The 18,267-nt window shown below is 44.2% G+C and overlaps 1 protein-coding gene across 1 annotated transcript in view; it reads right to left on the bottom strand.

Annotated features, from left to right (window-relative positions):
- The window catches only part of LOC105278999, a 40,077-nt gene that overhangs the window by 7,083 nt on the left and 14,727 nt on the right, over positions 1–18,267 (bottom strand). Inside the window, exons 5-12 of the mRNA XM_026972638.1 lie at positions 10,986–11,198; positions 4,044–4,276; positions 3,714–3,925; positions 2,710–2,924; positions 2,438–2,638; positions 2,244–2,360; positions 1,833–2,117; positions 39–531 (exon numbers count right to left, since the gene is read on the bottom strand). Of these exons, the coding sequence (XP_026828439.1) occupies positions 39–531; positions 1,833–2,117; positions 2,244–2,360; positions 2,438–2,638; positions 2,710–2,924; positions 3,714–3,925; positions 4,044–4,276; positions 10,986–11,198 (1,969 nt within the window). The remainder of the gene's footprint in view (positions 1–38; positions 532–1,832; positions 2,118–2,243; positions 2,361–2,437; positions 2,639–2,709; positions 2,925–3,713; positions 3,926–4,043; positions 4,277–10,985; positions 11,199–18,267) is intronic.

Here is an 18,267-nt window from a genome sequence, read left to right as displayed (position 1 = left end):
TAAATGCTCATCGTCCGACGATTTATCCGTTTACTTACCTGCGTATAAGTATAACAACCGTCGTGATCACCGCGGCGAGAAACACAAAGCCGCCGAACACTCCCAGAGCAATCACAGCACCCAGATTCAGCTTGGCCTGATGGGCGCTGGCTGGCTGTTCAGCATTGTCCACCCGGAAGGGACCGGACGGTTCCAGCACAGCTGCGCCGACGCCCGCCTGTGCGTGATCCACGCCGCTGCCGGATATCTCGTTGTCCTGCGGATGATCGGCGTCGTTCAGCACCGACGAGGGTGGCGCGTTCTTGCCCAATCCTATGCTCGGCCTCTTCGAGACGGTCTCCCTCACTGTGGCTGGGAGCTCGGCAGCATTAGGCACTTTCCTAGGTGGCAAAGAGGTCGTGCTGGAGCTCGTGACTGTGGCCGCGTTGGTCGTTGTGGTCCTGATCCTCGGAGTGAGGTACGGTCGGACCTTTGGAGTTGACGGACGTATCGTCGCTCGAGTGGGAATGGTCACGGTTGTGCGCGACTCCTCTGAAAAAGGGGGAATTACTTGATTTTATTATTTATTTTATTATTTTTTATTGTTGTCTTAAGGGGGTATTCTAGTGTAGCATGTCAGAAAAATCGAATTTTTTTTTGGCATATTTTGCAAATATATGGTATGGAAAATATGTCTGCGAGAAGATTTAGCCCGATTCGCAAAATTAACAAAGTAATAGCACCTAATAGAAAATAACCTCTGGCGCGCGCTCGGCGGTTGGACCGCGCGGCACACAACAGAGCATTGTGTTAGTATTTTAGGTAGGGTCGGAAGATCGTTATTCTTTGAAGGTCGTACATTTGAATTGGAGCCTTTGTATAGTACAGGTTATATAGTACAATGAATCTCTAAATTCATTGATTTGGACTTTTGCTCCAAAACATCTCCATGCTGGCGTGAAAGTTGTTGAAATAGCAACATTCTTGGCAGTTATAATTTTCAATAAAGGATTTATGCCAATTTTAAAACTTATGAACGTGATGGGAGTTAGTATTGGTCAGCAAGCGGTGATGTACGCAAACTCCCGGAACGAAGCTCGTATCACCCGCTCGGAGCGGCGCTCCACTAACTTCTCTCGAGATCAGAGAATGAATCGCAGGGAAGAGAGATCAGCTCTGCAGGACTTCTACGAACAAGAGGAATGTCCCCTGTATGGCCCTAAACTAGCCGATTGATCGTAAGTAACATTATCTCTACGTAATCAGTATGAAAAACTTTAACGTGTTTTTCTCGAAACCACGTTTTTCAAATTGGTTCCCATGATATCTCAAAAACCAGTTAATCAATTGACTCAGGCTTTTGCACACATCTTCAGTATATGTGTGGCTATAGCCCCTACCACAATCAAGTCGAAATATTGTTTTTTGGAATTTCTACAGCCCTTCAATGGTGAAAAAAAATGGCACAAATCGAAACTTAATTTTCTCAATGAAGTCATGTTTTAAATTTTCAACATTTTTTTCATTCTGGTACCTGCTATAGCCACACTCATACTAATTAAGAATCTCTTTGGTTTTTTTGTTTCAGATGAGCAGAACAGCTGAAATCATGGGAACCATGGACCAACTTTTTTTTTCATGTTCTTATTTAATATCATGTGCAGCGCTTATTTATAGTTATTGTCTAATACAAAAATTTGAAAACATACACCAAATATGTATGAATAAGCAGGGAAAATCCTGCCTCAAAAAACCTTATACTTTTTTCAAAAAAAAATTCACCAAAATAGCATACAAATTCCGCTTTTACACTAGAATACCCCCTTAATTACAATGCTAAGCAAATTACCTACCTGTGCAAGTGGGTGCGGCGTGATCGTACAGGCCAGTAGCCAAGCAGAGTATTTGCCGGAAACCAACGAGCCGGTAGCCCTTCTCGCACGTGTAGGTGACGATGCTGCCGACCAGCAGGCTTCGATTGAAGTTGTTCCTCACCGGGCTACTCTGTCCCTCGTCGATCTCATCTATCTGGATGTAACTGTGCGCGACAGCAGTCGGTGGATCGCAGAGAATTGGCTCGCATCGCGGCGGTGGTCCGTTCCAGCGCTCGTCGATATCGCAAGTCAATCGAGCGCGTCCTACGATCACAAATCAGCCTGTTACAAATATTTCTTACGGATGATTTGTACAAAAAATACCCTCAAATTTCCTTTTCGGTTTCAGATTATGAATAATTATAATTGCGATACAAATAATTAGCTCACCGGTCATCTCGTATCCCTCCTCGCACGAATAGAGCACTTGGCTGAGGTAGCTAACGGTGTTGTTGATGAGCGCGTATTCGCCATGCTTTATGCTCGCGGGATAGCCGCACTCGATACCTAAAAGTAACGAAAGCATATCGCACATGAATATTCACGATAATTTGTCCGATTTCGCAACGTTCCGCGTTTCTTACTTTTGCACACTGGCGGGAACTCATTGTAGAAGCCAGTGTCGAGACAGGTACGGCTTGCCGGTCCGATCAGGAGGCTGCCAGCGCTGCAACTGTACTCCACCGTCGCTCCGACCTCGTACGTGCTCGGGTTCCTGGCAGACGCGGTGGTCGCTATCATCGTGGAGTTCGGTGGCTGCTCCGGTCTGCCGCAAGCTCGCGGTTCTGAAAGAGCGGACTTATCATTACCATAATCTTGATGTGGATGGATCACAAGGAAGTGAAAAGGTACTCACGATGCTGGCAGATGAAGTTAAGTCGAGCTGTGCAAGGTGTGTCGGACCACAGCCAGCCCCTGCTGCCATCATATCGAGCGCAGTCCTCCTCGGTGCCCTGCGGTAAGCTCCAGAACGAGACCGACACCTCCTCGCCACTTCCGGTCCACCTCCACAACGTCCGATCTTTCTGATCCCTTACCGCGCCCATCCAATACTGACTGGACGTGTCGCTTCTACGATAACGATAAAGCAAACTTTTATTTATTTTTTTGGGGAAATTGAATCGACCCAAATATTCATATATTTTTTATATATCTCTATTTTCGCATGGCAGTTATATTTATACAGGGTGGCCCATTTTAATTTATACAGTCGATTTTTTAAAACACTAAAAGAGATACGAAAAAATGTTTCAGACCGATTTACCGATTTACGTAATCACGTTTGACATTGTCGATATTCGACAATACACTGTTCGAACGTTGATCTCCATACACGACAGAGAATATGGATACAACTAGACGGGTCATTGTTTATCGAAATTCTAACTTCCGGTCTGAAATTTTTTTTTAATGAGACATGGTATTTTTTATTACGGATTCGGATTCTACGCGAGAAAATATGCAACTTTTGTCTGAAACATTTTTCCGAAAAATGTCATCTTATGTCCTTAAAATGATCTTCAAGATGAGTTTTGAGGACATTTTAAGGACATAAGATGACATTTTTCGGAAAAATGTTTCAGACAAAAGTTACTTACTTTTCGATGGAGAATAAGAATCTGCAATAAAAAGTTGGGGTTTCAATTTAAGAAATTGAAGGTGATCTTCGCGTGACCTTCAAACGACTATTCAAGGTCAAACCAATGGTATCATCTTATGTCTCCCTCGAAATCGTGACATGTCTGTCTGAAACATTTTTTCGTATCTCTTTTAGTTTTTTAAAAAATCGACTGTATAAATTAAAATGGGCCACCCTGTATATCTACGTGTATATATTTGTACAGAGAAATGATTCAAAACCTGTGTCGCCTCCACAGCTCCCACGAGATGAATCCCTGCAGAGCTGGATTGCTCTCGTCCACGAGGGTACCGCCTCGCGCGCGGCAGAACGCCAAGGCCTCCCTGAATATCAGCGGCTGGCGATTGTAAAATATGTAGCATTTCCCATTGTAGGTTGCCGTCGATCCTGGCGGTTGATCTCGGAATTGAGGGCATCTCTCGATCGGCAGAGCCTGCATCCATTTTTTCACATAATTAGTCATTATTGTACAGAAAAGAATCAGACGGAACGAACGCGTTTTTCGCTTCAAGATTTACATCTTGATTGTTTTACAAAACAGATGCAGATACCTGATCAGTGTAGACGAACGCCTCGCACAAGGACAGTTGCACGGGGATGTCGGTGGGCGCGGCGGCCTCCAGATGCACCGAGACGAAGGCTCCGGGCATCGGAGGATTGCAAGGCAAGAAGAGCGGCTGTCCCTCTTCTAGGGGCCCGGTGAACCGGTTGCAAATGGGATTCGTTCCTAGGTCTGGCCGATTGTTGCCGACTCGGACGACGATGGTGCCGGGAAGGCCATCACCTGCAAACCAATTTAGTCTTCCTAATGCTGTTACCTACGTTTTGACAGTTCGTATAAAGGAACGAATCGATGCACGTGTTGTAGAAATCCTTTAAACGGGCGGTATCGCAACGATGAGATCTCGCACTTTGCAAAGTCTGAATAGATCTCTCTGCGTAGCATTAACTTTAATTAACGAATCGAGAACCGCGCAGGAGGCTTTCACTTGCGGTTTAGTTTGGAGGGTAGTGCGCGCAGCGGCCGATAACTAACGTCGTATCTGGACAGATAAAATCGTCCCGGGCGATCTTCGGCCAGGCGCTACGTCTTCTGACCCAGAAAGTATCCCGGCTGTGACCACCGGCTACGGACAACCGCCCGTCTGTTCGTCGCGTAGCCGCGCGAACCGCGCAATTACATGCTTTCCAGCGTTTCGTCCCTGCGAGAGACGATGATAGTCGATCCGAACCCGTGCGACTTGGTCTCTTCGGCAAAAGCCCTGTCGAAGAGACAGATAACGTGCACGCACGTACGTACTTACGTACGAGCGCGGGACTTTCTTATTGCACGTGCGAGAGCAACTATTCCCGCCTCTAATGAGTGCGTAGACATGTAGCACATGAGATAAGGGAGAGAAACTCCGGCATCGGCGGGGGATCCCCGGAGACACACGATTGTGTCGTTCTCGTGTCGAGCAGTCACACGCGCAGTCACTCTACTAATCGCCTGGAAACTTGAAAAAATGCTATTTGTCGCATTAAAACAAAATAATTACGTCTGATTATACGACGGGAGCGAATTGCACCGGATGCGGCTGTAATGAACACTCTAATTGTAAGTATTTTGATGATGCTCGGCTTATTTTCTTCGGTCCATTGCGTGCGATCGATCGCAATAGAAAATTAAGGGCAGCCGAGTTGTGTACGTGAGCGTCAACGGTGCACAAGGGGCACAGGCAATTCACTCCCCGAAATTGAGCGATTCGATTCTTCCTCGCCGCTGATGCGCAACGTGAAAGTTGCTCTTTCGCGCGGAGAGGCCGAGGCAGATATAACCGCGCCGTCCGTTTTATTGGGTCGTCCGGAAAGTTCGTGCCGATTTTGAAGGAAAATTCAAAGGCAACATTTTTTTATGTCGATAAATATTTATTGACTTATGTATGCACCGTTTTGTTTCACAACCTTTGTCCATCTTTCACGCAACTGGAAGATTCCATTCTCCCAGAACTTCTTAGGTTTCTCGGCGAAAAACTCCTCCAGGTGGTTTTTTATGTCGATCAAAGAGTTGAAGTTCTTGCCGCTAAGAGAATTTTGCAAAGACCTAAATAAGTGAAAGTCTGAAGGTGCAATGTCTGGTGAATACGGTGGGTGAGGTAGCACATCCCAGCCAAACTCCAACAATTTTTGTCGGGTAGTCAAAGAAACATGAGGTCTGGCATTGTCCTGATGGAACACGACGCCTTTCCTATTAGCTAATTCTGGACGTTTTTCCTGAATCGCTGTCTTTAATTCGTCCAGTTGCGAGCGGTACTTATCTGCATTTATCGTTTGGTTGTGTGGTAGGAGCTCATAATATAGGATTCCTTTCCAATCCCACCAGACACAGAGCATGACTTTTTTTGGATGAAGGCCGGCTTTCGGAGTGGTTAATGCTGGTTCATTTCGCTTACCCCAGGATCTTTTTCGTTCTACATTGTTGTAAATGATCCATTTTTCGTCACCCGTCACTAATTGCTTCAAAAATGGTACGTTTGCGTTGCGCTTGTACAGCGAGTCGCAGATGGAAATGCGATCCATTAAATTTTTTCGGCCAAATTATGCGGAACCCATACATCATAGCGACTTACGTAACCAAGCTTCACTACATGGTCGTGGACAGTGGTTTTCGATATTTTCAGTATCTCTGCTAATTCACGTGTCGTGTAGCGCGGGTTATTCTCGATCAGTGTCTTGATTTGGTCATCATCAGTAGTAGAGGGTCTGCCCGAGCGTTCTTGGTCTTTAAGGTTAAAATCACCAGCTCTAAACTTAGCGAACCACTTACGTACGGTTCTTTCAGCTAAAGCGCCTTCTCCGTAAACAGAACATATCGAATTTGTTGCTTGTGAGGCATTTTTGCCTTTCCGGTAATAGAAAAGCATCAAGTGTCTAAAATGTTCTTTGTTTTCTTCCATCTTGAAAAGAGTACAAAACTGACACGAATCAATTTATCTGAAACAACTTTTTTCCTAAAGATGCGTTGAAATATCACCTTTAAGCATATGTATATAAATCGTATGTTTTCAATAACATTGATATATTCAGACATGTTCCAACGCCATCTATTAAAAATCGGCACGAACTTTCCGGACGACCCAATAATTACGGGCGGACGCGCGGGTTGCGAGGCCGACGTGAAAATTACCGTCACGTATCTCTCGCCGGCACTGGGCCGCGACTAAACAGCTGCTTAAGAGATGGGCCGCATTATTCCGGGGAGGCCCATTGTTTCCTCTCGCGGCGATTCGAGCCGCGCGCGTCTATCCGCGAGCACAATGACCGATCATCGCAATTATCGCGTCTCTGAATAATTCAGTTCCCCGCCGTGCAGATTACCCGGCGGGAATCTGCACGAGCCATCACCACGGAAATCGTTAATGAATGAATCCGCTTCGCGATTACGTCGCGAGATCGGACGGCCCGTCTCGCACGCGCGATACACAATCGCCGTCATCGCTTTTCGTTACCGCGATAATTGAACGATTCCGGCGGAATGTTGGATGATCCACTCGAGAGAGGATAGACGTTTTTACTCGAGGAAGAAACGACCGAGAGCCGTCGTTTTCCCCCGATCGACGAAACGCTTTCGCTCCTGGCCCCGTTTGCGCGAGCAGCGCGCGTCCAGCACCGACCAACAATGCCATTATTATCAGTCGTTTAACGGTGAAAGTTTCCCTCGTTCAACTGGACAGCGGAATTATACGACGGAGCGAATGAACTTTCGAGACGATAACACGAGCTCTTAAAGAGCCGCAAAGAGGCCCATCAGCGGATGGAATAGGGATCCCCGATGAAGCGGAGAGCTTCAGCGCTGCGCGCGAACGATTCGTGCCAATTAGCTTCGGGATCGGATGGAGAACAGCTTCCACCCTGCTGATGCAGCGACTGAACGAGGTGAATTACACCATGTACAGATCCGGTACGTCGTATTCGCAAGTATCGCAAGTACCGAGACCGAGACGTTACTCCGAATCCGCGTCGAAATGGAAGAAATTGGCGGAACGATACACCCGGAATCGGATGTTTGCGGTAACTTTCAGCTGATTAACGAGCGGGCCCACGTTTCTTGATCGAATCGCCGTTGAAAAATGCATGCGGCGTACCGCTTGGAACTTATCGCGACGGTTTTCTAACAATTGAAAGTGGAAAGACTCTCACTTTCATCGTGGCAGAGTTTCTAAATGATCTCACATGCGAGCAGGGCCTCCGTTTCAGAAGAGAAGGAAGGAAGTGCGGGCTTCACGGCGCATTTTTACGACTCGCTTTGAAAGGGTGATTTTTCCGTGGTCAGTAAAATCCCCGGGCTACTTGTTTCAACCGTTTAAAGCATCACCGACCGGTCCCGCATGGCTGGCCGATCGTTCACGATCATGATTTCAGATCGAATGTTCACCGATATGTATCGCGCAGGTGGAAAACGCGAACCGCCGCAGTTTTCATTGGAGCGTTGTACCGTTGACTTTACGCTAAAGTTTGTTTAACGACCCACACTCCTCTGCGATGAGCAACGCGATCGTGAATCCATTTCGCTAGTCGAGCACCGTTATTCCCGGTAATTACCGGCAATGCCTATTTATCGATAGAAAGTCGAGAAAACGCATCAGAGAAACGAAAGTGCCGGATGACGAACGGGGTATTTGCGGTATCGCGGGAATTCCATCTCCCGGGGAATGGATCTTGCGTTGGGATTCATACCGAGAGGGCCTTATCACCCGTGCTTATCAACGGCGATCCACGTTGCAGAACGGAGCAGCGTTCAACGTAAATCGCTGCGCGCGGATCGCTCTTTACTATAACGATCGCTTTATGGCAAATCGTTCAAATCGAGCGATGCAGCGTTGTAATGTCGATTCAATACCCGCGAGATTGACATCGCGTGAAAAGAGCGTCGCGATTCGGTGGGCTCGTAAAATCACCGCGAACTAAGTCCAATTATCGCGACCATTCGCGCGCTCTTTATTTGGCATGTTTCTTTTTCCATGCGCTTGATGACGGACGCTTTTAACGCTGCGAGTTGTCTCGTGGCGAAGAAACCGTCGGTCGTTTGACCTGGGCAGTAATTTGAAACAGAGCGAGTCACCGCGAATGCAGTTGCCGCAGTGCAAATATCAATTTCCGCTCTCTTGGTCATTTTGCTCGTGCAAAATCTCTTAATGTCAGCATATCGATCGTTTCTCCTCGATATATAAGATTTAGCATTATCATTATCATCATAATCTACCATCATCTACAGGGTCCGCCACTTAAATCCGGACATGAAAATGTTTTCTCGAAAAAGTCGTGTATTACAGAAAATATATACACAGTAAAAAATAAAATGTTAATTTTAACATTTTTGGCATGTCCCAGAAAGTCCACTCTAAATTTTAAGTTAACGTAACTCATTCGTCATATGTTACTTCTTGACAAACTAGAAATGTTAAGTAATTAACACAATACTTTACATTTATTTTTGTTATTGTAACTTTAAGTGTGATGTAAAAATAACATACAAAGTAATTGAAAACTACATGGAAGAGAAGTTACAATAACTCATCAGAAAAGTTGATAGAACATTTTCGTTCGTACAATATGAACATTTACTTTTTATGTTATATTAACACATGATAGTAATTATTTCAACTTAAATTATTTTTGATAGAAACATTTAATTTTAGTAAATTTGATTATTTTATATGTCAAAGTTCATGATTATTTGAAGATTTACTTTAACTTCTTTTAGAATGTTAAACTGACTTTGTGACATGTTGGTTGTTTAAAATTATTGTGTTAAAAGCATTTGAAATAATATTCCATTTCTAAGAGACATACACAAAATGTTAAGTTATGAAGTTAACATTAATGTAACATATAAAATTGTTATAAAAATAATAACATATCAGTTGTATGTTAATTTTACATTGAAGTAGTAATCAAAACATGGCACCACAAGAAAATTTTAACATATGGACGCACAATTTTTAACGGTGTAGAGATACAAATAAATTCTTTTATAGTTAAGGTGAGGGATCTTTTCTGAGATTTTTCCTCAATGTAGCCGCCCTGCGCCTCGATCACCGCCTCGATCCTGATTCAAAAGCGCGAGCACGCCGTCTGTAATTGCGTCCGGTCCATTTTCGCGAATGCCGCTTCAATAGCGGCCCGGAGGGAGGCCACGTTGGGGTGTCTGGCTTTGTTAGTAACCCTCTCGACTACGCCCCACACTACGTAGTAGTCGAGAGGATTCAGGTCGGGACTATTGGGAGGCCAGAAATCCTTCGACCAAAACATATCGACATTGTCGGAGAGCCAGTTTTGCACTAAATGACTCGTGTGAGCGGGTGCGCCGTCTTGTTGAAATATGCACGGCCTCCCAGAGGCCACAGTTTCCATCCACCCCCAAGACGGCCGCCAATTTTGTGAGTGAGGTCCCTGGATCTTTCGAAATGAGGTCTTGTGCTTTTCGAATGAGTTCCGGAGTCCGTGTCGCCTTCTCCCTTACGTGTATCTTTCTCGCCGGAGTGCCGGAATCCACCTCGGACTCCTCTGAGGCCGCATACCTCTGGACAATGTCATACACCGTCGATCTGGGATATCCGAAAAACTTGATGATTTCACTTGGCGTCCTTCCGGCGCGAACACCTTCAATAACCGCTGCTCTCCGGTTACATTCCGACATCGACCTGAACGACTCGGCCATTTCGAGGTTATTAACGTCTTACCCACATCTCTGACTTACTTTTGCGCCATCTGACACCCACTGCTGCACTCTTATACAGGGTGGCCCATTTTAATTTATACAGTCGATTTTTTAAAAAACTAAAAGAGATACGAAAAAATGTTTCAGACAGACATGTCACGATTTCGAGGGGGACATAAGATGATACCATTGGTTTGACCTTGAATAGTCGTTTGAAGGTCACGCGAAGATCACCTTCAATTTCTTAAATTGAAACCCCAACTTTTTATTGCAGATTCTTATTCTCCATCGAAAAGTAAGTAACTTTTGTCTGAAACATTTTTCCGAAAAATGTCATCTTATGTCCTTAAAATGTCCTCAAAACTCATCTTGAAGATCATTTTAAGGACATAAGATGACATTTTTCGGAAAAATGTTTCAGACAAAAGTTACTTACTTTTCGATGGAGAATAAGAATCTGCAATAAAAAGTTGGGGTTTCAATTTAAGAAATTGAAGGTGATCTTCGCGTGACCTTCAAACGACTATTCAAGGTCAAACCAATGGTATCATCTTATGTCCCCCTCGAAATCGTGACATGTCTGTCTGAAACATTTTTTCGTATCTCTTTCAGTTTTTTAAAAAATCGACTGTATAAATTAAAATGGGCCACCCTGTATAGCGGGAATTTCAAATTTAAATTTGTCCGGATTTAAGTGGCGGACCCTGTATGTGGCGTAAGAAGAACGTCCCAACTTATCGCGCGAGATGATGGATTCTCGGTAAAGCGCCGAGAGGTATACGGCATTACTTACTGCAGCACGGTTTGCCAAAGTCCAGTCGCACCAGCTGCACCATGTATGGTTCCAACAGGTTCACGTACCACCATGGTCTGCGCTCGGGTCTCGTCAGGGTGCAGGTCTGCGGCGTGTAAATCTGACCGCTGCTTCCGTCGACCGCGCGTTGCGGAATTCCGCCCTCCGCGCTGCTGGACTGCATCGGCGCCTTGCCGCCAGCCACGTTCAGAACTGCAACAGAGAATCGGTATAACGATTGATCGTCATGCTTGCTAATTAATACAGTTACATTATAATGAAGCGTGAGACGATTACTCCGTACGCACTGCATAATTAAATGATCCGTCTGATCGAAATTTGGGCAGCGAGGGAGCGCGATAACGAGGCAGAATAAGAGGCGAGCTCTCCTTTCTTCGATCTTTAATCCCGTCGATTGCGTATCGCTCTGGCGACGCGATGATTCTTTTCCCACGAGAATATCGCCGTGGCTCATTGCCATATCGGTCCGATTAAAAGAAGGTCGAGCTGCCGCTGAGCCGGTGCACGGGTGAATAGCCGTACAGCACGCAGGAGACGGCTGCCGCGTTTTGCACAGCAAGTGCCGTGCATTCGCGAACAAGCTGGCGGCCTTGCGGTAGTTTTACTGTACCGTAACGTGAGAATTTTATCGGCGTTAACGCCACGACAACGGGAGGCGACGATGCGTAGCCTTCTGATACGCATTGCCCCGGCGTTTGCTTTAATCGCGTCTAATCAGGGTCGGCGACGGTTGGAGGATTGGATTACCCTTCGTTGTGCAAGCCTATTCGCCTCGAATGAGATCCTTGCGACACTCGTGTAGCAAGACCATCGCGTAGGATAATGATACTTGCCTCTTTCGCTCTCGCGAATGAATCATCTCACGAGCACCGTCCACCCGACATGTTTTACGAGATTGAGAATCAAGTTATGCTTATTTAGCTGATTTGTATCTATGATTGTGTTTTACGACTTCCTCCGCAACGTTACGTTGCTCTCTCGTAAAGATCGAGAAGCATCCAAACGGAATTTTATTAGTATCGCGAGATTTCTAGTGATCATCGACCTGTTTTTAGACTGGAACCACGCATCATTATGCAATATTATATTGGGTTGGCCAAAAAGTAATTGCGTTTTTTTCCAATAGATGGACATACATGTCTTGAAATGTAACTAACTTCATTCTAAACCGCAAATTCATTATGTAGGTTAACAACTCACAGTTCAAGCTTGTTTTACAAAAAGAAACTACACGATTTCGTTAACAATTGTTTCTTTGCCGTCGATTTCAAAATGGAAAATCAAAAAGAACATTTTCCTCATATTTTGTTTTATTACTTCCGAAAAGGGAAAAACGCTGTGCGAGCTCATAAAAAGTTATGTCATGTATATGGCGAAGATGCTTTAAAGCTGCGACAGTGTCAAAATTGGTTTACTAAATTTCGATCTGGAGATTTTAATGTGAAAGATGCACCACGCTCAGGAAGGCCAATCGAAATTGATGATGACGAAATAAAGGCACTGATCGATTCGAATCGGCGTTCAACGACACGAGAGATTGCCGAGAATCTTAACATATCGAAATCGAGTGTTGAGAACCATTTAAAACGACTTGGATACATTAGTAAGCTCGATATTTGGGTAGCACATGAGCTCAAAGAAATTCATCTCACTAAGCGTATTGACATCTGCGATTCTCTTTTGAAACGTGAGGAAAATGACCCATTTTTGAAACGTATGATAACAGGTGACGAAAAATCGATCGTCTACAACAACGTCAAACGAAAAAGATGGTGGAGCAAGCGTGATGAACCTGCTGAAAGCACTTGAAAAGCAGATATTCACCAAAGAAAGATTATGCTGTCAGTCTGGTGGGACTTTAAAGGTATTGTGTATTTTGAGCTGCTTGCAAGGAATCGAACCATTAATTCAAACGTATACCGTCGTCAACTGGATAAATTAAATGATGCCATCAAACAGAAACGTCGAGAATTGGTGAATCGCAAAGGTGTTGTGTTTCACCATGACAACGCTAGACCACGTACAAGTTTGGTCACTCGTGAAAAATTGTTGCAGCTTGGATGGGATGTGTTACCATGATGTTACCACATCCACCATATTCGCCAGACCTGGCACCATCAGATTACCATTCGTTTCGTTCTTTGCAAAACGCCTTGAATGGTAAAACCTTTACTGCTGATGAGGATATCAAATCGTTGTTGGAATTGTTTTTTGCTGAAAAAAATAAGAACTTTTTTGAGCGCGGAATCATGAAGTTGCCTGTAAAATGGCAAAAGATAATCAAACAAAATGGACAATATATTGTTTAATAAAGTTTTTGTTTCCCATGAAAAATTCGCCTTTTATTTATATAAAAAAAAACGCAATTACTTTTTGGCCAACCCAATAGAAGCGGTTAATGGATTTCCCATAAGTGCGTAACGTTTTTCGCGGCCGGCAGTAATCCATGATTCGTTCCACGTTTCATTCGTAAGCATTTCATGGCGGCGTTTTCAGTTATCTCGACGTGCTCCTGCATGCAATCTGTTACCACGGCCCCGACGTGGTACCTCGTGGAGTCTCCCGCATGGAACAATCGGGAGATGCGCAGACAAGACGACTGCGAGTGCATCGCATGATGCAGAAGACCGGTGCGCAAACAAAGGACCGTCTGAAAGCCCGCTCGCGTGTATGCGTGTCTGTGAGCGCATCTCCCCGAGAGATATACCCTGATAAACAGCGTTGGGAAATAGCGGTCAGGTTTATTCGGTAAGGCTTAATCCGCCAGGTGTAATTGTACTCCGCGTGCGCGCGGAAGAGGGCTCCAAGCCCATTCAGAGGAACACAGGAAATGCCAGGTTGCACAATCGGACTCGAACAATCGAACGATCGTTGAATTAGCGGGATGCTTAGTCGCATCTTAGGTACCTGGCGATCGCGTATAGATCGCTCTTGAACTTCGAAGGCGTTCTCGAAGGCGCGAGCCTTTCACAGGCGAGAGAAGAAGTCATTGCGTAAAATCGTCAATTAAACTCACGTACGCGTGGCGGCCGAAGAATGATCGGAGGCTCATCGATGCGCGCGTTCGCCACGTTTGCTACAAACGTGATTATCTTAACGAAGCAATCAGAATTCCATCGGGTAGACGTGCAGCTTCAACACATCAAACGATAATCGATGCATTCTCGACCTAAACCTACATACTGGCTAGCGCGGCCCCCATGGAAGTCCACGTATGCCGCGCACGTTCCCACAAGACATATACGTATGCCGTGCCTATCTCATAATTTACAGTTATTTCTTATACACGCGAACGCGAAAGGTTTTTACATTGCCAATCGTTTCCGCTGATATGAGAGCGTAACGATACAATACGAGAAGGAGAAGGAATCCGATTGCACGTGCCATACCACCGCAACGTTTGCGATCGTGCGCAATGTTGCGCCCTTTTTCTGAGATTAAATTGTTCTCGCGGTTCCTGCGCGATAAAATTCCTGCTCCAGATTGTCCACGGTAACATTTACGAGATAACGTTTCAGCCAACGATTCCACAGAAAAAGTCTAATCAAGTCTAAATTGAGAAAAATGAGAGGAATGATATAGAGATAATAAATTATGATAAAAAGAAAACTTACGCATTCCAAAAAAATATTTTCTCGGAAGAAATAAGAACATGTAGTACCTATAAAATTATTTTTGAATTAATAATTTTCATGTCAGCAAGATTACAAGCCTTTAATCTGATATAAGCGTTTCCAATGAAGAAATTCTATCTCCATTATATGCAATATTATAAAAATGCAACGTGCACGTAAAGTTAATTGCTACTGCTTGCATCACCCTTGTACTATTCCATTATTTTTCTTTGCAAGGTTCTTACCATACAGTTTTCCAGTTTGATCGTCGAGGCAAAGTAATATCGCGCCGGCATACTAATCACTCACCTATCCTTGCACATACCTCATACTCCCATTGCTACGAGAATACCGATGATGGAATAGATTTATGGCGCAAGAATTCATCCCGTCGTAAAATTGCTAAGTTCAACGAACCGCTTTTATTATGATCTTAACAAGCGATCCTGCATACCGCGCGGATCCTTTTGAACCGTATAATACGAGGCTCGATCCCAACGCAATCAGGAAGTTCCGCTCCTCATCGAGCGCCGAAGAGGAAAGTGCAACCTTACTTTCGCAATAGGCCGTTCGTGGATCTTTAAGACCGAAAACAGGAAACGCACAAGACGAACGACGATTTTACGTCTGCCTTAAAACTTTACCGCGCTATATATTTGACGATGAAAGGCTGTTACAGCGCGTATGATCTCTCCGGCCTGATGGATCCTCGCACAACTCAAGCTAAACCCAACAAGATATATATATATATATATCTTTACGGAAATGTTCAATGGGATAATTAATTTGAAATGGTTCTCGGGATGGAAGTGAAAGATAAGAGATCTGGAATCGAGAAGCTATATATTTATGGAATTTAATATCCGAAGGGAACTTCATGGATTTTATAGAAGCTTTGGACTCAATAGGCTTGGTCCGTAAATTCCACAGATTTTATATCCGTTTCGCATCTCCGGCGTATCTCGTATTTTCTGCGATTGGCGTTGGAAGATTTTAGAGTTGTGATATCCGAAGATATCCTCCGGACATGACGTCATCGATCGGAAGTCAAGCCGACACTCGTGGATGAGTTTCTCATCATGGAATTAGCGCGCGCTTATCGCGGAAGGCGAACGAGGAGCGTACATTCGAAAAGTCAAGTTTACGCACAGCTGCACAAGTGGCAACTTGCTCTCGCGGTCGGCGGATCACGAGAAACTGTTGCGACCGTCTTGGGTGGGCAATTTCGCGCGAACGTCGCTCGCGCGCGTTTAGCTCGCCAAAACGATGACGAGGAGATGAAGAGATGCGAATTGCACGACGGCTACATTGCCTCGTGCCGAGAAATGCCGCCGCCGTTATTACAACTTTACTAATCTGCCGTACGGTATTTCCTCTTGCCCCGAGGAATCAGCGTAAATATTACCGCAGGAATGTGCAAGGTCTTGCTCTACTGAGCAAGATTGCCGAACCCGTACTGTTATTCAACGCAGACGTTTAATAGATAAGTTTGAATTTCTCTCCAATATGTATCTAATTTTTTATTAATATTTTAATACATTATTCTAAAAAGATAAAATGTACTCATGAAATTAAAATTGTATCAAAAAAGAATGTAATTGTATCGCTATCATGGACATCTAAAACCGCTGAAGAAAATCAACAGCGTTGTTAGAAAAATGGAGCCTAATGCTTAAAAATAATAAGAGTCGTTAAGAAGTCATTAACAATTTCCACTTACAGACCGTGAAATTCAAAAATAATTTCAGGGGTGATATGCTCCGCCTTCCTTTATATTTCTGGCCGTCCCTTTTTTTACTCTAATCGGTCGAGTGACCTATAAATTCTGCACATGTACTTTGTCATTTGCGACATGCTGGACATTTAAAATGAAAAAAACTACACTCGATATCATTGATTAACAATAATGAATAGAAACGTGATCAACAGAGACATTTTTATCGAGTCGTACGTTTACAAAAGATCCCTTTCTCACATGGTGGCGAATTTGCTAACAAGATATCATCGAGACTCGTACGACAAGCTCATATTTTACGGTCGGTTGAAAACTTGATCATCGTTAGAACTTAATTATCAAGAGTTAATTTCTATTGATAATTAATTACTGCCTCGCACACAGACACTCTTTAGGCGTTTTTCTTTTATTTATAAAATGGAACACTGAATTGACGTAAGAATGTATTACTCCTGCGCATTGCAGAATCGATTCCTCAGCTTGCTCATCAACGGATGAAAGCCTTAGAGAATAAAAATATCAACGCCCCGATAACATCTACCCTGATTCAACCTGATGCATTTTATCAATGTTACATTAATCGGCAAATTACGAAGATTTCTCCTTTGAGTTTCTCGATGATTCACTCTTCGTTTATCGCTGTTTTAGATGTTACGTTAGCGGCGTGCTCTGGGAAATTGCCGGCAATCTAATAAACGCATCTCCTCTTTCTTCCTCGCGTTCTGCTCGTTTCACATTACGAAGAGACAGTCCTCCTCGCGATCATCGGGGCGTGTCGGCGTCGTGTGCTCGTAATCCACGCGACGACCCACTTCCGCCCACGTCACGGCGCCACTTCTCATGATCCTGGACCAGTTTGGCGGACAGTTCGACCTGTCGTCGAGCCCGTGGAGCGTGGCCGTGAGATTTCATCTCGAGCAATCCTCTCTCTTTCTCTCTTTTCCTCTTCTCAGCTGTGCTCTTTCACTTTGCATGCATCTCGCCCGAGGAAGGACACGTGCAGGATGAATTGCATCCCACGCGGGAAGAACACGACTGTGCACTTCCGGAAACGGGCGCACTCGAGTCGTCAGGTGCTAATTGCATGGCTCTCCGATGAAATATTGGGTTGGCCAAAAAGTAATTGCGTTTTTTTTTATATAAATAAAAGGCGAATTTTTCATGGGAAACAAAAACTTTATTAAACAATATATTGTCCATTTTGTTTGATTATCTTTTGCCATTTTACAGGCAACTTCATGATTCCGCGCTCAAAAAAGTTCTTATTTTTTTCAGCAAAAAACAATTCCAACAACGATTTGATATCCTCATCAGCAGTAAAGGTTTTACCATTCAAGGCGTTTTGCAAAGAACGAAACAAATGGTAATCTGATGGTGCCAGGTCTGGCGAATATGGTGGATGTGGTAACATCATGGTAACACATCCCATCCAAGCTGCAACAATTTTTCACGAGTGACCAAACTTGTACGTGGTCTAGCGTTGTCATGGTGAAACACAACACCTTTGCGATTCACCAATTCTCGACGTTTCTGTTTGATGGCATCATTTAATTTATCCAGTTGACGACAGTATACGTCTGAATTAATGGTTCGATTCCTTGCAAGCAGCTCAAAATACACAATACCTTTAAAGTCCCACCAGACTGACAGCATAATCTTTCTTTGGTGAATATCTGCTTTTCAAGTGCTTTCAGCAGGTTCATCACGCTTGCTCCACCATCTTTTTCGTTTGACGTTGTTGTAGACGATCGATTTTTCGTCGCCTGTTATCATACGTTTCAAAAATGGGTCATTTTCCTCACGTTTCAAAAGAGAATCGCAGATGTCAATACGCTTAGTGAGATGAATTTCTTTGAGCTCATGTGCTACCCAAATATCGAGCTTACTAATGTATCCAAGTCGTTTTAAATGG

Source organism: Ooceraea biroi, chromosome 9 (assembly GCF_003672135.1).
Source record: "Ooceraea biroi isolate clonal line C1 chromosome 9, Obir_v5.4, whole genome shotgun sequence".
NCBI classification, from domain to species: Eukaryota; Metazoa; Arthropoda; class Insecta; order Hymenoptera; family Formicidae; genus Ooceraea; species Ooceraea biroi.
Note: the sequence above shows the minus strand (reverse complement) of the source record. Positions and strands in the feature narration are given on the sequence as shown.